Below are 24,423 nucleotides of genomic sequence, written 5' to 3'. Positions count from 1 at the left end.
CTTGGTCATGTTCTGTTATAATCTCTACCCGGCACAGCCAGAAGAGGACTGGCCACCCCACATAGCCCGGTTCCTCTCTAGGTTTCTTCCTAGGTTTTGGCCTTTCTAGGGAGTTTTCCTAGCCACCGTGCTTTTACACCTGCATTGTTTGCTGTTTGGGGTTTTAGGCTGGGTTTCTGTACAGCACTTTGAGATATCAGCTGATGTACGAAGGGCTATATAAATAAATTTGATTTGATTTGATTTGATTTGAAACCTCACAAATTGCCAACGTCTGCTGCTGAATTCTGCCTTGCTTTTGATGATGTCATGCATCTTTAAATTCCTACTGGTCATCATTCCTACACTGCACAACAGTCATTGGTGTGATTTTTAACTCCATCCAGGAGTCGGATAACAAAATCAACAGACTACTAGGCAAAGAGACAGTGACGGTGAAATGTCTCTCTGAAGGTGAACCGTGTTATTTTCATACTGGTCTTCGGTATTCCTTCATTAATTCTTACCAGGTAAGTACACTATTTAAATAATCTAATTTTAATGTTTTTTGGTGCCTTTACTGTAGTTACCATGCTTTGATCCAAGATCACTTGTTGAATGATTACAGCTAAGCCAACCTCACACGAAAACCCAGTTGATTACAGCTAAGCCAACCTCACACGAAAACCCCGTTGATTACAGCTAAACCAACCTCACACGAAAACCCCGTTGATTACAGCTAAGCCAACCTCACACGAAAACCCCGTTGATTACGGCTACAGAAGTAAAGTGGACTACAGCTTTTTAGACTTTTTCTAAAGTGTATTAGGAGTGGTGGTCCAGGTCAGAAAATATTTATTTTTTCAAACACCTGAAACATATTTTTCCTGCGGTCTAGAGCCTTAATCGTTATGCCTAATTCTATGTAAATATATATATATATATATATATATATATATATATATATATATATATATATATATATATATATATATATATATATATATATATATATATATATATATATTCTGCATAGGTTATCTAAGCATGGCTCTTTACATGTTTCATTTTAATTAATGATGCACATTGATTCTTTAACATCTTAAATGTAACTAAATTAAATCTAAAATGGAATCTACGTAATCCCCACAAGTAACTATTTATCACGAGAGGACCATAAAAAATAACTAGTAATCCTGCATACTCCAAGAAAGGTTAAAATCTCACCTTTCTGCTAAAAAAATAGTTATACATTTGAGGTCTCGTCACTTTTGAGGACACAGGCTCAGGTACAAGGTACAAATATTATACAAAAATTAAATATTTTATATGCTGTATTTTCTATTCAATAAAACTGAATAAGGCTTGAAAATGACAGAAATGCTTTCTAAAAAAAATAGTGTAATCATATTATAAAACTACTAACTATACGATTTCACCTTCCTTATAACATATGTGTATGTTTATAGTGTTAGTGAAAATGTGCATATTGTTCAAAACGTCTGCCCAAACTTGCTGTGAAAGTGACACAGAGCATTAGCTTGGCTTCATTCCTTCCATCTCGAATTAATATTGTCCATCTATAACAATCATAAAGTTGTTTTTGTTTAAAATCAATTCATAATTTTAGATTACTGGGTAGAAATCAACCGCTGAATGTGCTGGAGCGACGAAACCACTACCTTCTTGGTCATTGCCTATAGTAGGAAGGAACGGCAGCACGCGCAATATGGGCAGATTATTGTTGAGTTATGCAAGGCATATTGCAATATTTAAAAAAAAAATACAATCGCAGATACACGTAGTTTGGAAAGCAAATGGCTATTGCTGTAAAGAGGCAATGAAAAGACTAATCTGTCTTTTAGTAATCAACTTTCTCAACAACCTTATAGCCTATTTTATTGGCACCAATTGAGATCGGCCAGATCCCTGTTTTCGGTAATTTCCTTCTAGATGGACCTCATGTTTTATTTGCGTCTGTGGACACCCCTTCAAATGAGTGGATTCGGGCAAATTAAGAGTAGGAAAGGATGATAGTGTCACCAGTAAGTACAGGTAGCAGTGTTAATCCCCCTGCACAGTCTAACAACGTTCTCATGGCTAATGGAAATAAATGCTTTTGGCTCAACCAGTGTCGCACAAAAACTTTCAAAAGGTTTTCCCCACTAAGCAACAAGTCAGAGGCCGAGCCTTCTCTGGGCTCTCCTCCACCCATTACGGGGTCTGAGCCATCATTAGCTCTGACAAATTGAAAACCCTAGTTATTCTAGACACTCAACTTTTTATTTACGCTGACAAACACATTATTGCTCGTTGCGAATTTAGTGTCCTTCAAATCAAATTGATTTACAAAACACTTTTTAACAGATGTCATAAAGCGGTATGAACGGCTGCGTTAATACTATTGTTTGTACAGTGGTACCTTCAGGCGTTTGGAAATTGCTCCCAATGATGCACTGTCACGATCGTTTGTAGAAACGGTCCACGGCGCAGTGAATGTTGAGTTCCACATAATTTATTAGTGAAATTTAACGAACACAATAAACAAACCATAACTACAGCGGTGGTGGTTAAAATAATTTATTTACAATCAATACCATTCACACTTTACAAAATCATATCTCTCATTCATTCTTAATTACTTATATTTACAAAACCAAATCACCGAACACCAAACAAAAAACAAACCTCAGGGGAGCATCGTCCCTCCCCGTCATACGGAACCAATACCTAACCCTTTCCCCATCTCCCCTTCCCTAATCTATCCCCTTACCAAACTCACTCTAACACTCCCAGCCCTAAACCCCCTTTCCACCTCTCCCGTGCCGCATGCTTCCCCCACTTCCTCTCCTCCCTCTTCATCCTCCCCCTCAAATCACCTTCCACCCTTCTCACTATCCCTTCCACCCCCAAATCTCTCCCTGTCTTGACTAAATTCTTCCTGGCTTCCCACAGTCCCTTTTTAAAGAGACTCATGAGAAGCCAGAGCAGAAACCTATCCCTATCCGTTCCCTTTGCTCTCCCTACGCCTCTCTCGCCTAGCCCATGTCAAAACAAAATCACTCCTAACCACACCTAGCATCACCCGTGCCCTAGCCCAGACTAGTCCGGCAAAGGCACAGTCCCAGAAGGCATGGCGCACAGTCTCCTCCCTGCCACAAGAGGATCTTGGACAGGTGGGGGATTGCACCAAACTATACCGGTACAAGATGGAAAGTACCGGCAAACGCTTATGAAGGCTCAACCAATTCAGGTCCTTGAGCCCGTTGTCCAGGCCCCGTGCCTGCACTCCCTCCCAGACCATACACTTACTCAAAATACAATATCCCACAAACACAGGTTGGAACAAACACTACTTAAATATGATCCCCAATTGGAGACAACGATTACCAGCTGCCTCTAATTGGGAATCATACAAATCCACAACATAGAAACATGAGAACTAGAACACCCACATAGAAAATATAAACTAGACTAACCCCCCAGTTACGCCCTGACCTACTCCACCATAGAAAATAAGGACTCTCTATGGTCAGGACGTGACATGAACCAGACTTGTGAAGGTCTACAATTTTCTTTCTGAGGTCTTGGCTGATTTATTTTTATTTTCCCATGATGTCAAGCAAAGCGGTACTGAGTTGGAAGGTAGGCCTTGAAATACATCCACAGGTACACCTCCAATTGACTCAAATTATGTCAATTAGCCTATCAGAAGCTTATAAAGCCATGACATCATTTTCTGGAATTTTCCAAGCTGTTTAAAGGCACAGTCAACTTAGTGTATGTACATTTCTGACCCCCTGGAATTGTGATACAGTGAATTATAAGTGAAATAATCTGTCTGTAAACAATTGTTGGAAAAATGACTTGTGTCATGCACAAAGTAGATGTCCCATCCGACTTGCCAAAACTATAGTTTGTTAACAAGACATTTGTGGAGTGGTTGAAAAATGAGTTTTAATGACTCAAACTTAAGTGTATGTAGACATCCGACTTCAACTTTACTTTGCACACAAACCACTTCTCGTTTGTAAGTAAGAAATCATGAATGTATTGACTTGTGAATGCCTTCGTTCAAAGTTTATCTCTGTCGGAACCAGCCCTCCTTAGGAAGGGTGATGGGTTTTTCAGCGACACTCTTGTAAAGCTCTGATTGTCCGAAAGGGGTCCCCACTTTCTCTTCTTCTACTGTTGTTCACTCTGGAAAATGCTCATTGAAAATGTCACACCTTGATCTGTTTCACCTGTCCTTGTGATTGTCTCCACCCCCTCCAGGTGTAGCTTATTTTCCCTAGTGTATATATTTCCTGTCTCTCTGTGCCAGTTCGTCTTGTATGTTTTTCAAGTCAACCAGCGTGTTTTCCTGTTCTCCTGCTTCTATTCACCTTTGCTAGTCCTCCCGGTTTTGACCCTTGCCTGTTTTCTGGATTCCGTACCTACCTGCCTGACCACTTCTGCCTGCCCTGACCTCGAGCCTGCCTGCCACTCTGTACCTCCTGGACTCTGAACTGGTTTTGACCTTTTGCCTGTCCACGACCATTCTCTTGCCTACCCCTTTTGGATTGGTTAATAAATATCAAAGACTCAAACCATCTGCATCTGGGTCTCGCCTTGTACCCTTATAACTACTGTGATTTGAGAAGAGTAGAACAGGGGTCCACTTAAATTTGCTATTCTAGATACTCTTCTTAGGACAGCTAATCAGCTGTATCAGTTATTGTCTGACATGGGAGTTTCTCGCCTATTCCTTGTGTTGGTATTCACAGTTCATACCACTTTAGACATGGGCTGCAGCTTCCTGTCTTTCCTGGTCTGTCTGGGAGTATTTTGTCTTCATCTCGTGTTGAGGTTCAAAGTTCCAACTGTTTCAAACGTGTAGCTTCCGCTTCATGTTTTTCTAGTGGAATGTTAATTTCTTTACCAATCCTTTTATGTACTCAGAGGGCGGTTCCGTCAGGGCGACACGCTCTCTGATTTCACTCGGGGCGTGACTACTTACTGTGCACAGTTTATGGAAGACAATTTCTCTTATGGCTTCTAAAATCACATTGCTATTCTAACGAAAATATTTCATTTCATATACAACGTGAAGGATGGAAACTTGCCAGATAAAAGGAATGTACTTTCAAAGGTAAAGTATTTCCTTTATAGCCTTTTTAATGACATCGCAAAATAAAGACCAATATGACTTTAGTTTTCTATCGATCATCTCTGACAATTCCCCACATTCTTATGTTAGAAATATTGTTCCAGTACTCGCTTTAACTCTTTCGGCAGGAAGACTGTCTGTATAAACAAAGGAACATTCCTTTTGTTAATACTGGAGCGGGAGACCTTAGATCTCCTCTCCTTTAATTTACGACAAGGTGTGAGCTGTCAACCCCCACCAGCTCCATCCTCCCATCTTCTGTGAGTGAGAGAGGTCTGGTTACTGTCATCCATTGCCAAGCTGATCTGACTCATTGGATCCTCACAGGACATTCAAGACAACTCTCTGATCATGAAACCAAGATCGAACTCTTTGGACTGAATGCCATAGAGGAAACATGGCACCATTCCTACGGTAAAGCATGGTTATGGCAGCATCACTAGTCAGGATCGAGGGACAGATTAATGGAGCAAAGTACAGAGAGAACCTTGATGAAAACCTGATCCAGAGCACTCAGGACCTCAGACTGGGGTGAAGGTTCACCTTCCAATTGGACAACGATCCTAAGCACACTGCCAAGACAACGCAGGAGTGGCTTCGGAAACAAGTGTCCTTGAGTGGCCCAGCCAGAGCCTGGACTTGAACCCAATCAAACAGCTGTGCAGCGACGCTCCCTATCCAACTTGACAGAGCCTGAGAGGATCTGCAGAGAAGAGTGAGAGAAACTCCCCAAGTACAGGTGTGCCAAGCTTGTAGCTTCATACCCAAGAAGACTCGAGTCTGTAATCGCTGCCAAAGGAGCTTCAACAAAGTACTCAGCAAAGGGTCTGAATACTTATGTAAATGTGGAATAAGTTTTTTATTTTTAATAAATTGGCAAACATTTCTAAACCTGTTTATTGCTTTGTCATTATGGGGTATTGTGATGTCATTATGGGGTATTGTGATGTCATTATGGGGTATTGTGATGTCATTATGGGGTATTGTGATGTCATTATGGGGTATTGTGATGTCATTATGGGGTATTGTGTGTAGATTGATGAGGGGGGAAAACGATTTAATCCATTGTAGAATAAGCCTGTAACGTCACAAAATGTGGAAAAAGTCAAGAGGTCTGAATACTATCCGAATGCACTGTACATTAAACAGAATTTGTTCTGTGACACATTTTGATATTATACTAAATATAGTACAAGGACACAAATGGGGTTTAAAAAGGTAAGTTTGGCTCCTTGTCTTTGAGCTCGGAACAGCACCTGATGTGGCGCTTGCGGGCTTCTGGGAAGCCAGGCTTCCCATTTTTTTTATACCAATATATATTTTTATTATTTTCGTCTGTGTTTCATAATTTTTGTTCAATTTGCAAGAGGCTGAATGTGTCACAGAAGAAAGCATCCGAGCAAGCACCCCTCTGTCTCTCTACATGTAGGCCACATATCTGATGCTCTCTGGTCCAAACGAGTATGATATTGTTGCCGCCTGTAGCATTGAATGCAAAGGAAGCAAGCAAGCATTTAGCCTCTTGATAAAAAAAAGTATAAAAAATATACCAATCACCAATGAGCTAAACTGAGCGAGCTCAACTGTGAATGGTCCTGGTGCACCAAAAAAAGTGTAAAGAGAAGCCAGCTTGGATTTTGGCATCACTCCTATCAAATCGCATTGAGAGCATACCTCCTTGACAGAAACAACTTTAGTTGTTGTGTTGTTGTCCTACGGTGTGGTGTTGTCCTACGGTGTGGTGTTGTCCTATGGTGGGGACAGTAACATTATTAACATTAGTAATCTAAAAACATTATACTTTAAAATGTTTTTTTTTTTTAATTTGTGTTTTTTCAGTTCACATCCGAAATGGTGTAATGAGGTGTCCACATGCTATCAGACGTTTGGAGTTCCAACTGGAACATTTCATTTGAATGACCCTTCAAGTTGTAATTTCTAGTGGGAAACTGAGTTGCTGAATTGTGAAGTTATAACACTGACCTTTCACTTTTGCAACCAAAAAATTACAACAAATCCGTTTCTGACAGTAACAAACTTATCAATGTGGATAATGTAGCTAGTTTGGCCATATTGTCAATGTTAAGCAGTCTAGCTAACTTTTTTAAAATTTGCAGCAAAAATAGTTCGCTTTTCTAGCTAGCTAAAATCTTATTGGTTGAATTATTGATCCGACTTTAAAAGCACTTGACACAATCATGTCAGACTTACGACCTACTTCTTGTAAAGTTACCTACTTCCTGTAAAGTTACCTACTTCCTGTAAAGTTACCTACTTCCACCTACTTCCTGTAAAGTTACCTACTTCCAAGGAGCAAGTGAACGCCTCGTGTTTCAGACATACGTGTAACGAATGTCGTCGGGATAAGGAGAAGGTGAGGACCAAGGTGCAGCGTTCTACGTGTTCATCTTTATTTATGAATGAAACACTGAATGAAAAAAACAACAAAAGAGAATGAACGAAACCGAAACAGTTCTGTCTGGTGCAGAATACAAAAACAGAAAACAACTACCCATCAACACAGGTGGGAACAGAGTACCTAAGTATGGTTCTCAATCAGAGACAACAATTGACAGCTGCCTCTGATTGGGAACCATACCAGGCCAAACACATAGAAATACAACACACAGAACATAACATAGAATGAAAAACATAGAATGCCCACCTCAACTCACGCCCTGACCAAACCAAAATAGAGACATAAAAAAATAACTAAGGTCAGGACGTGTCAGCATGTATGTCTCAGCAAACTAAACTCTCGTGAGATAAATAGCAACACAAATAGCTGAGTTTAAGTTCACACAACACTGTTTTTAAAATTCAACTCAAACCGAGGAAGAAAAAAAACATTGGGTTAGTGGAGTATTTGATGTCAGCTCAACAATTTCCCCATTTTAAATCCAGCCAATAAGGATATTGCTACATGGACTTTTTCTAAGTAACTTTTTCCCTTAAACAGCGTATATATATTTTTTTATTATATATTTGTCATTCATGCATAGAATCTGGGGCCTAGTGGTTAGAGCGTTGGACTAGTAACCGGAAGGTTGCAAGTTCAAACCCCTGAGCTGACAAGGTACAAATCTGTCGTTCTGCCCCTGAACAGGCAGTTAACCCACTGTTCCCAGGCCGTCATTGAAAATAAGACTTAACTGACTTGCCTGGTTAAATAAATAAAAAATCTTAATGCTTTTGGGCTGAAATCACAAACTAATTAGAATATATATCTCAGTAACTGTAATTGCCAAAATATTAACATGATTGGATGTAGATCGTTTTTACTGTTTTATTCTAGTTGCTGTGGTTTGATTAGGCTACATCAGAGGGATTACACTGTTTCTTTGCTTCTTATAGAGGGAAGTCAGAGACGCCAGAGAGAGAAGGAAGAAGATGGGAGAGGAATGCCAATTGACCATGGCTTCCCATCCAGGGGAAATAGAACGTAAGGTCATCCTTCAACTACTTGTAGTGAATAATAACAACAACACAGATTCCATTGACTTCATTGTTATGCTCATTAAATTGTTATTTTTGTCGACAGTGAAACACTGGCCAGTGGCTTCCCACCGCACCCCAGGTAAAGTTCATGTCACTGTCAGCTGTCACTATATCAATTTGGTCTTCATCTCTAACAACCTAACAAATACCAACAAATAACAAATTGAGCTAGTTGAGGTACCTAGGTTGGTCAAAACAAATCTGAATATATGTTTGTGTGAGCATTTAAATACAAATATTTCTAGCTAGCTTGGCAAATGCAACCTACTGCTACACAAGAAGAGTCTACAATGGATGTGAAATCAACATAATCCACACATACGTACTTGTCAGTTAATTTTATATTTTACTTTATTTGATTTTATATCAGTCAAATATTCAAATAAATGGTGGCCAATCTTGAAAAAAAGGAGAGGTGTAATCGAGCTGTATTTTCGCACTGTAATACATGAAGCAGGCTGTGCTTGACCCCCATCTGGGAACAGAATGTTTAGAAAGAAGCTAAATATGACATCATCAACCTCTAGAATATACTTGGGAAAAAATAAATGTAGACATTAATAAATGCATTTCTATATCTTCCAAGATGTTTTAAACAATAGCGGAAGAGTACAAAGATGGTGGTGCGGTGGCTTTCGAAACAGTGCCCCTGTCTGTCATTTAGTGTTTATGTACCTCATTAACAACCTCACTGAGTTTCCCTGTTCTTATTTTAGGTCCTCTGAAGACGTTATTCCACAAACTTGGTCTGGAAAAACAATATCCTAATAAACTGACTCTTAGATCTTTGCTTGAGATCAACAAGGACAGCATTTCTGATGACGCTGTTGACTCACTCAAAGCAGTACCACTGTACTTTCTGAGGAAACTATTGATTGTCAATGCAGACTGTAGGAGTTGTACATGTTTACCTGAGGATGAAAGTAGCATAGACCTTTATAGAGATGAGAATCCAGAGAATAATGAGGTAAATCTTCTAGATCTCATCACTGCACTCTTTCTCTGTGCTGACAGTTTCCTGCAGCAGGAAATGGCCCTCAAGATGTCCATGTGCCAGTTTGCTGTGCCACTCCTGCTACCCCCGGGCACCGGCAGTCAGAGCACCCTCATGTTGTGGGCCTTGAGGGCTATCCTTAAAGAGTGGCGCCCACATGCTCTATCAGAGTCAAAAGGGTTTGAGGAAGGTAATATTGTCTTTGAGCAAATACCTTTCATCTCCTTTGTCAGGCTTAAAGACTGTAGCATTTCCAAATCGCAGCTCTTGAATCATATCTTTGGCCAACAGATTCACAACATTTTCCCTCACAAAGACATGGATGGAGGGACAGCTCCAAGGATGATCTCAGGTGGCTTGGTAGAGGCTTGCTGGTATCTTCCATGTGGAAAAAGTAATGGTGGTGGATTTCCGGAACCACTAACCGTTGCTAATTTGAGAGGAGATATTTGTGCTTCACAAGTACAATTTAGTTTTCTAACCCAAGTGTCAACAGCCATCTTCATCTTTCTGGACAGTGTTGATGAAGATGAGCGGAAGTTGTTGCTCTCTCTTGGGGACATGGGATCCAAGCTGTTCCTCGTGGTCAATTCCAAAGGAGAGGAGAGCCGTAATGCTGAAACGTCGGTAAATGAGATAATGGAGGCATTCAAACTAAAGTCAAACAATAAATTGATACGGAGAACAAATGCAAACCTTGCAAAATTTTCACATTCGATCAGCAAAGCCATTAACAATATTTTGAAGGAATCTACTTCAAAAATAAGCATAGAAAGCATGTCAAACAAAGCTATCGAACTGGAGATATCTGTTGATGAATGTAAGACTGAGGCCTCAAAATCAGCAGCTGAGGAGATTCTGAAAGGCATTGGAGACCAGAGCATAGTGGATTACAAGAGGAACCAGCTGCCATTGCAAGGGGAACACTGGAAACAATTAGCTAAGCTAGAGAAAGAGGAGTGCAGGTTAAAAAACTCAGGGGAAAGCAGATTGGAAGAGTACAGAGCCAAACTCCAGGAGGATAAACTGAAGATTAGAAGAGAGCAGAACAAATACAAGACTACCACAGCAATGGCAAGCTTTCTAGGATACCTGGCAACAACCGATAAAGAGGGAAAGGCCCTATTTCTGAAATGATTACAGCTCAAGCTGGATATATGTTCACGGAAAGACATGTCATCTCTGCGCAACAGATTCCAAGAACAGTCTTTGGTGAAGCAAGGTAATAAATGTTTGGAAGAGCTAGATCAATGTATTTTGGACTCATCTCTAGGAATCGAACATTTCATGAGAGAGATGGGACAAATCTACGAGGCATCCAGTCTTGGAAATCCCCAAGCATCAGCAGAACATTGCCCTCTACCTGCCCTGGCAGCTGAGCTACTGTTGGATGGCTATCCATTTGAGCTTTTAGATGGAGATGCCTCCAACATCCCAGAGAAGTGGGTGACTGATGTCCTGATGGAGCTTCACAGAAAGGTAGGAGAGAAGAGTAAGCTGTTTGTACTAACTGTATTGGGGGTACAGAGCACAGGGAAATCAACACTGCTCAACACCATGTTTGGTGTGCAATTCCCCGTCAGCAGTGGCAGATGCACAAGGGGAGCGTTCATGGTTTTCCTCAGGGTTGGAGAGGACATGAGGAAAGACCTGCGTTGTGACTTCATCCTTCTAATCGACACAGAGGGTCTCAAGTCACCATCTCTAGCACAGCTGGATGAAAGCTGTGAACACGACAATGAGTTGGCAACTCTAGTGATCGGTCTTAGTGATATCACAATCATCAACATTGCCATGGAGAACTCAACAGAGATGAATGACGTCCTGCAGATAGCTGTTCATGCCTTCTTAAGGATGAAAGAAGTTGGGAAAATTCCAGTTTGTCATTTTGTGCACCAAAATGTGGCAGGACTGTCTGCACACAACAAGAATGTGAGAGACAGAAAATATATTCTGGACCGACTCAATGAGATGACACAGATTGCAGCTGAGATGGAGAAGCGGCCCTCTGTGAATAGATTCACTGATGTATTGGATTATGATGCAGACAAAAACAACTGGTATATTCCTGGGCTGTGGCACGGCACACCACCAATGGCACCTGTCAATACAGGTTACAGTGAAGCTGTTTTCGACCTCAAGAAGAACATTCTAGAAGTTCTTAAAACATGCAGGTATGAGGAACCTTCACAGATCCCAGAATTCATCAAATGGATGAAGAGTTTGTGGAAAGCTGTGAAATATGAGAACTTCATTTTCAGCTTCAGAAATACTCTTGTTGCTCAAGCATATGACAACCTCTGGAAAGAAATGACTCAATGGGAGTGGGAAAGCCGAAAGAACATCTATACATGGCAGACGAAGGCAGACCTACAAATCTCAAACCTTGAGGTAAACAGCTTTGAAAACCAGGCAGAAATCCAAGACTTGCAGAAATTGGCGGAATCTTTAAAATCTGAGGCATTGAAAATGGCGGCAACTCTGGAGAAAGAGATGACAGAGAAACTGGATGCATACTACAAAAAGAAAGACAGAAATGTATCCCTGATAGAAAAGAACAAAATAGATTTCTTTCATCATATCCGGGATGTTCACAGAGATATCTTAAACACAGAGAATAATAAACTTGACATGGCCGTTACGCTTAAAATCAGCACAATCAAGGCCGATGATATTCATAGAAAACAGAAAGTCATGATTGAGCAGAAGGTATTGCAGCTTCTTCAAAACTCCAGTGACAACAAAACCCCACTCTCAGACGAGCAGCTGGAAGATGAGTTTGGGAAGATGTGGAGCCGAGAAGTTGTGAAGATTTCAGGGTTGACAGAGCAGAACATTCCTTCTTCTGTTTTCAAGCAGTTGAGAGGAGATTTCTCTAATCGCAATGTGAATGAGGAGTTTCAAAATGTAGAGACTCTGACAGCCTACGGCATGGAGCCTTTCAAGGCCAGGGATAGACACATTTGTACTATGACAAAATTCAAACTGAAAATGATGATGTTTGGGAAGAAAAAAAAGCGAAAGAAAGTTTGCAGAGATTTTCAGAGAGCGTTATTGATACCTGCAGAAGGATTATCCTAGATTCCACAAAATCCCAAACAGATTACCATGAGTCTCTTACAAAAGAAGTTCTTGAGAAGATAAACGAATCTCTGAAAGAAAACTACAAGGACCTAAAAACAAATACAAAGTTTGAGATTGACCTGAAACTGCACATATGTGGTATTGCCTCAAGGGAATTCCTTCAAATGCACAGGAATTTCCTTCTTCGCAAAGATCCTCAAAAGCGTCTGGAGGAGTCCAAGAATCAGTACTTGTCTGCTTTCATAGACTTATACAGAGAGAGAGACCATTGCCAACGCAAAGCACAGGACTTTGTTCAGCACAGTCTCCGACCAGCGATCTTACAATACATCAATAGGTTCCTTGGGACTGACATTGTAGATGAAATGGTGATAAGCAGCCACGCAGCAGAGTACAGATCACGATCATCCTTCCAGTACTCTATCCTCAAGGAGCTGCTGGAAAAAGATGACTTCCAGGCCTTTGTCAAATACTTTGAGAAGTACGAGATCTATGTTAAAGATTTGATATGCCAGCACATTAAAGAATGCTTTTCAGCTGAGATGTCGTTTGACATGTTGAAAAACAAGAGGCTGAAGGAGATCAATCAAAAGATAATGGAGGCCATTGAAAAAGCTAGCCAACCTCTGCCCAAGGACACTAAAAGTGTCACAGAGTTTATGAAAAACCTGTGCAAACATCTTGACAAAGACATCTCCATATCTATGGACGCTGTTGAGGTGGTCCTCTTTCAGATAAGTACTACCTGCGATCGTTTCACCACGAGTCTCCGCGAGTCACTGAGTGACTTGAAGCAGCAAATGCAAGATGAATTCTCAAAATCCATTGACATCATTGAATCCCTTTACGCCCTTCCCATCAAACCTCAGGACGAGCTCTTCATGCGTGTGTCGGGTTGTGCGAAGCAGTGCCCCTTCTGCAAAATGCCGTGTGATGCTGGAGGTAAAGAACACAGACAGCATCACGCAAATGCACATCGACCACAAGCACTGGGCAGATACAGAAGTGTTCAGACTCAAGAACTGATTGAAACACTTTGCACAACTGATGTAAACAGTAAAAAATCATTCAAAAATGGAGACACTGACTGGGAGCTTCACCCTTACAAAGACTATCGTACCTATTACCCAGAATGGAACATCCAACCAGACTCAACTGATGAGGCTTCTGACTACTGGAAATATGTCCTGGCGACATACAACGACAGGCTGGCTGTGATGCACAATGCCAAGCCAGCTGTGATTCCAGAGGCATGGAAGAGCATCACAAAAGCGCAAGCATTGGAAGGATTGAAGGTAGCTTTTGGTATAAAAGTGTAGGTAGTAGCAGAATTTTCCACCTGAGTGCAATTTGGGCGACGACTTCATTTATGAAAATCAATGTTCAGAATGTTATGCTGTGTAAATTAAAATCATGTTGTAAAATGTATTCTCTGAATGCTCAGTAGATGTATAATCTGTGTTCCAGGTACATACGGTATCTCCCATGTTTAGACAGGTTGGCCTCCCGCTAGAATGACTGTCCCATACTGTAAAATAATCCCTTTTTTTATAGCTTTGTAACATGCATACCTGTGTCACTGTCCAAGGTAAAATTACTGTCCTAGGCAAAATTACTGTAAAATAACCCTCCAGATTAAAAATGATTACGCTCCATAATAGCCTAATCTGTCTCACTGTCCCAGATAATGGCGTGTTAAAAATCATTAGAATCATGTTTAAACTTACTTTGAATAGGTTAGAGATATAATTTTGGGGGGCAAGATGAGACAGATATTTTCATGTTAATTGTTCATTTAGTCTCTTGCTGTTATGGCCTCTCTCCCACTCTCTCCCACTCTCTCCCACTCTCTCCCATTAATTGTTTGATGTTTGGGTTTGTTTTGCTGTTGCTTTTGTTTTTCTTTATTGTAAAGCGACTTTGTGTTTCAGAAACGAGCTATAAAAATACTATGTATAATTATTATTAGATGACGATGACACCTAGAATCTCTACAATGTTCAACGGGAAGAGATGACATGACTGAAGAGGGAATTGATCGAGTGGCACGAACAAGTTCACCCTGATCATGTTCACCCTGATCATGTTCACCCTGATCATGTTCACCCTGATCATGTTCACCCTGATCATGTCGTTGTATGTCTTTTAATGGAACTGTGTGTGTAGAAATATTGTATTCAAGACATGATTCAACTGTGACAAGAGGAAGGTTTTTAAACAATGTGTCAAAAGCAAAATATGCTTATTAATTAAATCTGATTTGTCATTATTGAGGTTGTACAATAATTAACATATTGATGAAATTATGTTAGTCACTGTAGTCTTGTGAAAATATGCAGAATGTAATAAACAACCTATTCATTTAATTTGACTTAATAAGTATATTATTTATATAAATCTCTCTCTCTCTCTCTCACTCATTTATGTCAATGGATTTGATTTTTGTAGTTCACTTCAGTGGAGGACTCCCTCTACTGCTCTATTCTGCTAACTCAAGTCACTACATGTCTATAATGTTCATTAATACAATGTAGTTTAACATAAAGTCTTACACACACACACACACACAATAATCCTCTACACTTTTTACATTGAGAGATAATCTGCTCAGCAACCGTTTTGAAACAAGACACCAGTCTTCACCATAGTCAATAGTTAGTAGTTACACCAACTGGATTGCGGTAACTAGTCACCTAGACATTGTCGTGTCTTTGGCATCATTAAAACTGAAGACATATTTATCAAATAACACTCTGTAATTATTATTACGTGATTAAACTAGCATAACAAACTGTTAAATAATGTTTCTAAGTAGTTTATATACAGAAAGGGTTACAGTCATGGTTTCACTGAAGTGTGGAGCCACAACCCCACATGTTAATGAGTCCAAGGTTTGGCAGGGATGCCTGGGATTAGTCCACCACAGATGCAGCAGAGAGTCAGTCATCATTACAACACCTGGAAAGTCTAACAGATGTACTGATGATACAATAGGAACACCGAGAACCTTCTATTCGTTAGAGTTGAGTTAAAGGAGCAATCTGTAGTTCAAACAACAAAGCGGCCTCCCTGCCACTGTTTTGGTAAAAAGCTGAGGGAAGGGTATGTAAAAATGTAACTACTCAAATTCATAGACAGAGCTATGGAGGCAAGGACTGACCATCCGTGATATCAAAAGTATTGTTTTAATCTCTATTTCGAGGCTATACAGTTTTTGTTTACAGTTACATTTTGGGTTCTGATGGGTGTCACAGTTGATCTGAGTTCATGAGGCATTTCTAAGTTATATTCTTCAATAATCAATGAGTGCTTAAATGCAGTAGTTGGGTACTCATCAATACACAATGAGAGAAGATCCACCACGGCTGTTAATCATATTCAGTCAATGATTGGTGGGTGTGAAGACTAAAACAATAACATTGTTAGAGGTTCCTTCCTGTAGCGTTTCACCAACCAATAGGAAGTGGTCACAGGGAAGTAGTAAGGGGTCATATGTCAGGAAGGACAAGATTAAATGTCTGGGGGTGTACATTTGGCCAGGACATCTGGATATCAAACGTGGGTCAAGGCACCTTGAAAACCAACCTTTTCTGTTCCTGGGACAGAGAATTAATTCATCACAATCAAACGTGAGAAAACAACGTAAAAATACACTCATTTTATAAGAATGTGTATCTGCAAGTATTAATGGTTGATAACTGGAGGTAAATATTGTCTCACTATTTGACAAAAACTGACAGGTTGCAATATTTTGACCAATGCGACAACAGTTTATTAAGGGTTAATAATGAATTTACAAATGATTAAATAACTGTTAATAACATAATTATAAACCATTTATAAACCCTTTATAAACGGTACCGTACTGTAAAGTGTTACCAATTGAACTACTTTTGCCTATTTAATACAGGCTCAAAACTTTAAATGAATCCAAACACACCAAGACATCACCAAGACAACACCAAGACAGCACCAAGACAACACCAAGACAACACCAAGACAGCACCAAGACAACACCAAGACAACACCAAGACAGCACCAAGACAACACCAAGACAACACCAAGACAACACCAAGACAACACCAAGACAGCACCAAGACAACACCAAGACAACACCAAGACAGCACCAAGACAACACCAAGACAACACCAAGACAGCACCAAGACAACACCAAGACAACACCAAGACAGCACCAAGACAACACCAAGACAGCACCAAGACAACACCAAGACAACACCAAGACAACACCAAGACAGCACCAAGACAACACCAAGACAGCACCAAGACAACACCAAGACAGCATCAAGACAACACCAAGACAACACCAAGACAGCACCAAATGGCAACTGACCGTAAGGCGCTACAGAGGGCAGTGCGTACGGCCCAGTACATCACTGGGGCCGAGCTTCCTGACATCCAGGACCTCTATATACTAGACAGTGTCAGAGGAAGGCCCAAAAAATTGTCAAAGACTACAGTCACCCAGGTCAGAGGTAGGCCGTCATTGTAAATAATAATTTGTTGTTAACTGACTTGCCTAGTTAAATAAAGGTAAAATGTAAAAAATAAAACAAAATAAAATAATAATAGACTGTTCTCTCTGCTACCGCACGGCAAGCGGTACCGTAACGCCAGGTCAAGGACCAGAAGGCTCCTTAACAGCTTCAATCCCCAAGCAATAAGACTGATGAATAATTAATCAAATGGCCACCAGGACTATTTACATTGACCACCAAGTATAAACTCTGGTGTGTGAAGACATGTTCTGTCACGCCCTGATCTGTTTCACCTGTCCTTGTGATTGTCTCCACCCCCTCCAGGTGTCGCTTATTTTCCCCAGTGTATTTATCCCTGTGTTTCCTGTCTCTTTGTGGCAGTTCGTATGTTTTCAAGTCAACCAGCATGTTTTCCACGTGCTCCTGTTTTCTAGTCTTCCCGGTTTTGACCCTTGCCTGTTTTTATCTGGACTCTGTACCTGCCTGCCTGACCCTTCTGCCTGCCCTGACATCAAGCCTGTCTGACCCTTCTGCCTGCCCTAACATCAAGCCTGTCTGCCCCTTCTGCCTGCCCCAACATCAAGCCTGTCTGACCCTTCTGCCTGCCCTGACATCAAGCCTGCCTGACCCTTCTGCCTGCCCTAACATCAAGCCTGCCTGACCCTTCTGCCTGCCCTAACATCAAGCCTGTCTGACCCTTCTGCCTGCCCTGACGTCAAGCCTGTCTGACCCTTCTGCCTGCCCTAACATCAAGCCTGTCTGCCCCTTCTGCCTGCCCCAACATCAAGCCTGTCTGACCCTTCTGCCTGCCCTGACATCAAGCCTGTCTGACCCTTCTGCCTGCCCTGACATCAAGCCTGTCTGACCCTTCTGCCTGCCCTGACATCAAGCTTGCCTGACCCTTCTGCCTGCCCTGACGTCAAGCCTGTCTGACCCTTCTGCCTGCCCTGACATCAAGCCTGTCTGACCCTTCTGCCTGCCCTAACATCAAGCCTGTCTGACCCTTCTGCCTGCCCTGACATCAAGCCTGTCTGACCCTTCTGCCTGCCCTGACATCAAGCCTGTCTGACCCTTCTGCCTGCCCCAACATCAAGCCTGTCTGACCCTTCTGCCTGCCCTGACATCAAGCCTGCCTGACCCTTCTGCCTGCCCTGACGTCAAGCCTGTCTGACCCTTCTGCCTGCCCCAACATCAAGCCTGTCTGACCCTTCTGCCTGCCCTGACATCAAGCCTGTCTGCCACTCTGTACCTCTTGGACTCAGACTCTGGTTTTGACCTTTTTCCTGTCCACAATCGTTCTCTTGCCTACTTCCTTTTGGATATAACTAGACTAAGACTAAGACAACTAAGACTAAGACAACTAAGACTCTAACCATCTTCCTCCTGAGTCTGCATCTGGGTCTCGCACTGTGTCTTTATAATGTTTGTTGTTTCTTTTCTTTTCATGTTGTGTTATGTTCTAGCACTTTGAAAAGGTGAAGTAGATAATAAGGCAGCGAAATATGAATCTTAAGGCAGCGAAATATGAATCTTAAGGCAGCGAAATATGAATCTTAAGGCAGCGAAATATGAATCTTAAGGCAGCGAAATATGAATCTTAAGGCAGCGAAATATGAATCTTAAGGCAGCGAAATATGAAGAATGTCCGAGACATGTGCAGACTTACACTAGGCACTGTGCCTACAAACCTAGGTTGAACAATTCCAATCATTTGACCAGTGTATCCTGTTTCCTTGGTTCTGTGTTTTATTATCTAGGCCCAATAGAAATACCTGGATTTCATCAGTGAGAGAGCCCCAGTAAGCCAGTGACTCAGCCCCTGTAATAAGATTAGAGGCAGAGAATCCCAGTGGTTCTGTGTTTTATTATCTAGGCCCAATAGAAATACCTGGATTTCATCAGTGAGAGAGCCCCAGTAAGCCAGTGACTCAGCCCCTGTAATAGGGTTAGAGGCAGAGAATCCCAGTGGTTCTGTGTTTTATTATCTAGGCCCCTGTAATAGGGTTAGAGGCAGAGAATCCCAGTGGTTCTGTGTTTTATTATCTAGGCCCCTGTAATAGGGTTAGAGGCAGAGAATCCCAGTGGTTCTGTGTTTTATTATCTAGGCCCAATAGCCAGTGTGTATTTTCACATGGCACTTTATCTTTAAATACCCATTTATTTCAGAATGAATGTATTACCTACATCTTCTGTACACTGTCTTTCTGATAGGAACAACAGAAATCACATAATCCATTAAATCACATTATATTAGTCACATGCGCCGAATACAACCTTACAGTAATTTAGCTTCCTGTCACTGAGGATAAACAGGTACATGGGACAGTCACATGCGCCGAGTATAACCTTGCAGGGAAATGCTTACGAGCCCCGAACCAACAGTGCATTTTTTTTAAATAACAAAGATATAAAAGTAACAATGTTCCAGTTGCTCTTTTAAAAACTTCAGACGTACAGCAATGTTTTTTTTGGACAGCAGTGGCTTCTTCCGTGTTGTCCTCCCATGAAAACCATTCTTGTTTAGTATTTTACGAATTGTAGATTAGTCAACAGAGATGTTAGCATGTTCCAGAGATTTCTGGAACTGTGCAGTCGTCTGCATCGACCTGGCCAAGGCTTTCGGCTCTGTCAATCACCGCATTCTTATCGGCAGACTCAATAGCCTTGGTTTCTCAAATGACTGCCTCGTCTGGTTCACCAACTACTTCTCAGATAGAGTTCAGTGTGTCAAAACGGAGGGCCTGTTGTCCGGACCTCTGGCAGTCTCTATAGGGGTGCCACAGGGTTCAATTCACGGGCTGACTCTTTTCTCTGTACAGTCATGGCCAAAAGTTTTGAGAATGACACAAATATTAATTTTCACAAAGTCTGCTGCCTCAGTTTGCATGATGGCAAGTTGCATATACTCCAGAATGTTATGAAGAGTGATCAGATGAATTGCAACTAATTGCAAAGTCCCTCTTTGCCATGCAAATGAACTGAATCCCCAAAAAGCATTTCCACTGCATTTCAGTCCTGCCACAAAAGGACCAGCTGACATCATGTCAGTGATTCTCTCGTTAAACACAGGTGCGAGTGTTGACGAGTACAGGGCTGTAGATCTCTCTGTCATGCTGATTGAGTTCGAATAACAGACAGGAAGCTTCAAAAGGAGGGTGGTGCTTGGAATCATTGTTCTTCCTCTGTCAACCATGATTACCTGCAAGGAAACACGTGCCGTCATCATTGCTTTGCACAAAAAGGGCTTCACAGGCAAGGATATTGCTTCCAGTAAGATTGCACCTAAATCAACCATTTATCTGATCATCAAGAACTTCAAGGAGAGCGGTTTAATTGTTTTGTAGAAGGCTTCAGGGCGCTCAAGACAGTCCAGCAAGAGCCAGGACTGTCTCCTAAAGTTGATTCAGCTGCGGGATCGGGTCACCACCGTACTGGTTGCTCAGGAGTGGCAGCAGGCAGGTGTGAGTGCATCTGCACATACAGTGAGGCAAAGACTTTTGGAGGAGGGCCTGGTGTCAAGAAGGGCAGCAAAGAAGCCACTTCTCTCCAGGAAAAACATCAGGGACAGACTGATATTCTGCAAAAGGTATATTCTGCAACAGGGATTGGACTGCTGAGGACTGGGGTGAAGTCATTTTCTCTGATGAATCCCCTTTCCAATTGTTTGGGGCATCTGTAAAAAAGCTTGTCCGGAGAAGACAAGGTGAGCGCTACCATCAGTCCTGTGTCATGCCAACAGTAAAGCATCCTGAGACCATTCATGTGTGGGGTTGCTTCTCAGCCAAGGGAGTGGGCTCACTCACAATTTTGCATAAGAACACAGCCATGAATAAAGAATGGTACCAACACATCCTCCGAGAGCAACTTCTCCCAACCATCCAGGAACAGTTTGGTGACGAACAATGGCTTTTGCAGCATGATGGAGCAACTTGCCATAAGGCAAAAGTGATAACTAAGTGGCTCGGGGAACAAAACATCGATATTTTGGGTCAGTGGCCAGAAAACTCCCCAGACCTTAATCCCATTGAGAACTTCTGGTCAATCCTCAAGAGGCGGGTGGTCAAACAAAACCCCACAAATTCTGACAAACTCCAAGCATTGATAATTCAAGAATGGGCTGCCATCATGTGGCCCAGAAGTTAATTGACAGCATGCCAGGGCAGATTACAGAGGTCTTGAAAAAGAAGGGTCAACACTGCAAATATTGACACTGCATCAACTTCATGTAATTGTCAATAAAAGCCTTTGACACTTATGAAATGCTTGTAATTATACTTCAGTGTTCCATAGTAACATCTGACAAAAATATCTAAAGACACTGCAGCAGCAAACTTTGTGGAAATTAATATTTGTGTCATTCTCAAACATTTAGTTCACGACTGTATATTTCAATGATGTCACTCTTGCTGCTGGTGATTCTCTGATCCACCTTTACACAGATGACACTATTCTGTACACCTCTGGCCCTTCTTTGGACACTGTGTTAACAAACATTCAGACGAGCTTCAATGCCATACACCATTCCTTCCGTGGTCTCCAACTGCTCTTAAATGCTAGTAAAACTAAATGCATGCTCATCAACCGATCGCTGCCCGCACCCGCCCACCCGTCTAGCATCACTACTCTGGACGGCTCGGACTATGTGTTGACAACTACAAATACCTAGTTGTCTGGTTGGACTGTAAACTCTCCTTCCAGACTCACATTAAGCATCTCCAATCCAAAATGAAATCTAGAATTGGCTTCCTATTTCACAACAAAGCCTCCTTCACTCATGCTGCCTAACATACCCTCATAAAACTGACTATCCTACCGATTCTTGACTTCGGCGATGTCATTTACAAAATAGCCTCCAACATTCTACTCAGCAAACTGGATGTAGTCTATCACAGTGCCATCCGTTTTGTCACTAAAGCCCCATGTCAAGCCCCATGTCACTAAAGCCCCCCACTGTGACCTGTATGCTCTCGTTAGCTGGCCCTCGCTACATATCCGTTGCCAAACCCACTGGCTCCAGGTCATCTATAAGTCTTTGCTAGGTAAAGCCCCACCTTACCCCAGCTCACTGGTCACCATAGCAACACCCACCTGTAGCACACGCTCCAGCAGGAATATTTCTCTGGTCATCCCCAAAGCCAACTGTCACGTTCTGACCATAGTTCTGTTATTTTATTCTTTGTTTTAGTATGGTCAGGGCGTGAGTTGGGGTGGGCAGTCTATGTTTGTTTTTGTGTTCGGCCTAGTATGGTTCTCAATCAGAGGCAGGTGACGTTAGTTGTCTCTGATTGAGAATCATACTTAGGTAGCCTGGGCTTCACTTTTGGTTTGTGGGTGTGTGTTTTCCGTGTGAGTGTTTGGTCCACACATTACTGTTTCGGTTTTCGTTCGTTCACTTTATTGTTTTGTATTTCAGTGTTCAGTTTGTTTCATTAAAGATTACATCATGAACACTTACCACGCTGCGCTTTGCTCCGATCCTTACTCCTCCTCAGACGAAGAGGAGGAAATCCGTTACACCAACACCTACTTTGGCCGCCTTTCCTTCCAGTTTTCTGCTGCCAATGACTAGAACAAATCGCAAAAGTCACTGAAGCTGGAGACTTACATCACCCTCACTAACTATAAGCATCAGCTGTCAGAACAGCTTATCGATCACTGCACCTGTACACAGCCCATCTGTAAATAGCCCACCCCAACTACCTCATCCCCATATTGTTATTTTCTTTTGCTATTTTGCACCACAGTATCTCTACTTGCACATCATCATCTGCACATCTATCACACCAGTGTTAATGCTAAATTGTAATTACTTTGCCATTATGGCCTATTTATTGCCTTTCTACATTTGCACACACTGTACATAGATTTTTCTATTGTGTTATTGACTGTACGTTTGTTTATGTGTAACTCTGTGTTGTTTTTCTCACACTGCTTTGTTTTATCTTGGCCAGGTCGCAGTTGTAAATGAGAACTTGTTCTCAACTGGCCTACCTGATTAAATAAAGGTAAAATAAAATGTAAAAAATAATTATAATTCTGTAAGCCTTCGGCTGACACTCTAGGATTCTTCTTAACCTCATTGAGCATTCTGTGCTGTGCTCTTGCAGTAATCTTTGCACTATTATGGAGAGTAGCAACAGTGCTGAACTTTTTCCATTTACAGACAATTTTTCTTACCGTGGACTGATGAACATCAAGACTTTTAGAGCTACTTTTGTACCTCTTTCCAGCTTAATGCAAGTCAACAATTCTTAACCTTCGGTTTTCTGAGATCTCTTTTGTTCGAGGCATGGTTCACATCAGGCGATGCTTGATCTGAATAGCAAACTCAAATTTTGTGAGTGTTTGTTATAGGGCAAGGCAGCTCTAACCAACATCTCCAATCTCGTCTCAGGTTAGCTGACTCCTGACTCCAATTAGCTTTTGGAGAAGTCATTAGCCTAGGGGTTCACATACTTTATCCAACCTACACTGTGAATGTTTAAATGATGTATTCAATATAGACAAGAAAAGGACCAGGACCAGGATCAGGACCAGGACCAGGACCAGGATCTATTATGAGATCCACAGGACCAGGACCAGGATCAATTATGAGACCCACAGGACCAGGATATATTATGAGACCCACAGGACCAGGATCTATTATGAGACCTGCAGGACCAAGATCAGGATCTATTATGAGACCCGCAGGACCAGAACCAGGATCTATTATGAGACCCGCAGGACCAAGATCAGGATCTATTATGAGACCCGCAGGACCAGGACCAGGACCAGGACCAGGATCTATTATGAGACCCGCAGGACCAAGATCAGGATCTATTATGAGACCCGCAGGACCAGGATCTATTATGAGACTCACAGGATCATGACGAGGATCTATTATGAGACCCACAGGACCAGGATCTATTATGAGACCCACAGGACCAGGATCTATTATGAGACCCGCAGGACCAGGACCAGGATCTATTATGAGACCCACAGGACCAGGATCTATTATGAGACCCGCAGGACCAGGATCAGGGTCTATTATGAGACCCGCAGAACCAGGATCTATTATGAGACCCGCAGGACCAGAATCAGGATCTATTATGAGACCCGCAGGACCAGGATCTATTATGAAAACCACAGGACCAGGATCTATTATGAGACCCACAGGACCAGGATATATTATGAGACCCACAGGACTAGGATCTATTATGAGACCCACAGGACCAGGAGCAGGA

General features: G+C 41.8%; 1 protein-coding gene across 6 annotated transcripts; it reads left to right on the top strand.

Moving 5' to 3' along the window:
• Positions 1-390: 390 nt before the first annotated feature.
• LOC118358577 (interferon-induced very large GTPase 1-like) lies at positions 391-17,802 on the top strand. 6 transcript variants are annotated; one of them, XM_035736538.1, is made up of 5 exons: positions 391-509; positions 8,483-8,570; positions 8,670-8,705; positions 9,343-9,810; positions 9,912-15,070. In XM_035736538.1, the coding sequence occupies exon 5, from the start codon at positions 10,794-10,796 to the stop codon at positions 12,699-12,701; it is 1,908 nt and encodes a 635-aa protein (XP_035592431.1). In that variant the 5' UTR covers positions 391-509; positions 8,483-8,570; positions 8,670-8,705; positions 9,343-9,810; positions 9,912-10,793; the 3' UTR covers positions 12,702-15,070. The 6 variants fall into 5 exon arrangements, with proteins under 6 accessions (XP_035592431.1, XP_052335253.1, XP_035592432.1 ...); XM_052479292.1 differs by having other exon boundaries at positions 397-509; XM_035736541.1 differs by having other exon boundaries at positions 9,343-15,070.
• The last annotated feature ends 6,621 nt before the right edge of the window (positions 17,803-24,423 follow it).

This window comes from Oncorhynchus keta, chromosome 25 (assembly GCF_023373465.1).
Source record: "Oncorhynchus keta strain PuntledgeMale-10-30-2019 chromosome 25, Oket_V2, whole genome shotgun sequence".
NCBI lineage: Eukaryota > Metazoa > Chordata > Actinopteri > Salmoniformes > Salmonidae > Oncorhynchus > Oncorhynchus keta.
The sequence above is the reverse complement of the archived record's forward strand: the minus strand, read 5'-3'. Positions and strand labels throughout refer to the sequence as shown.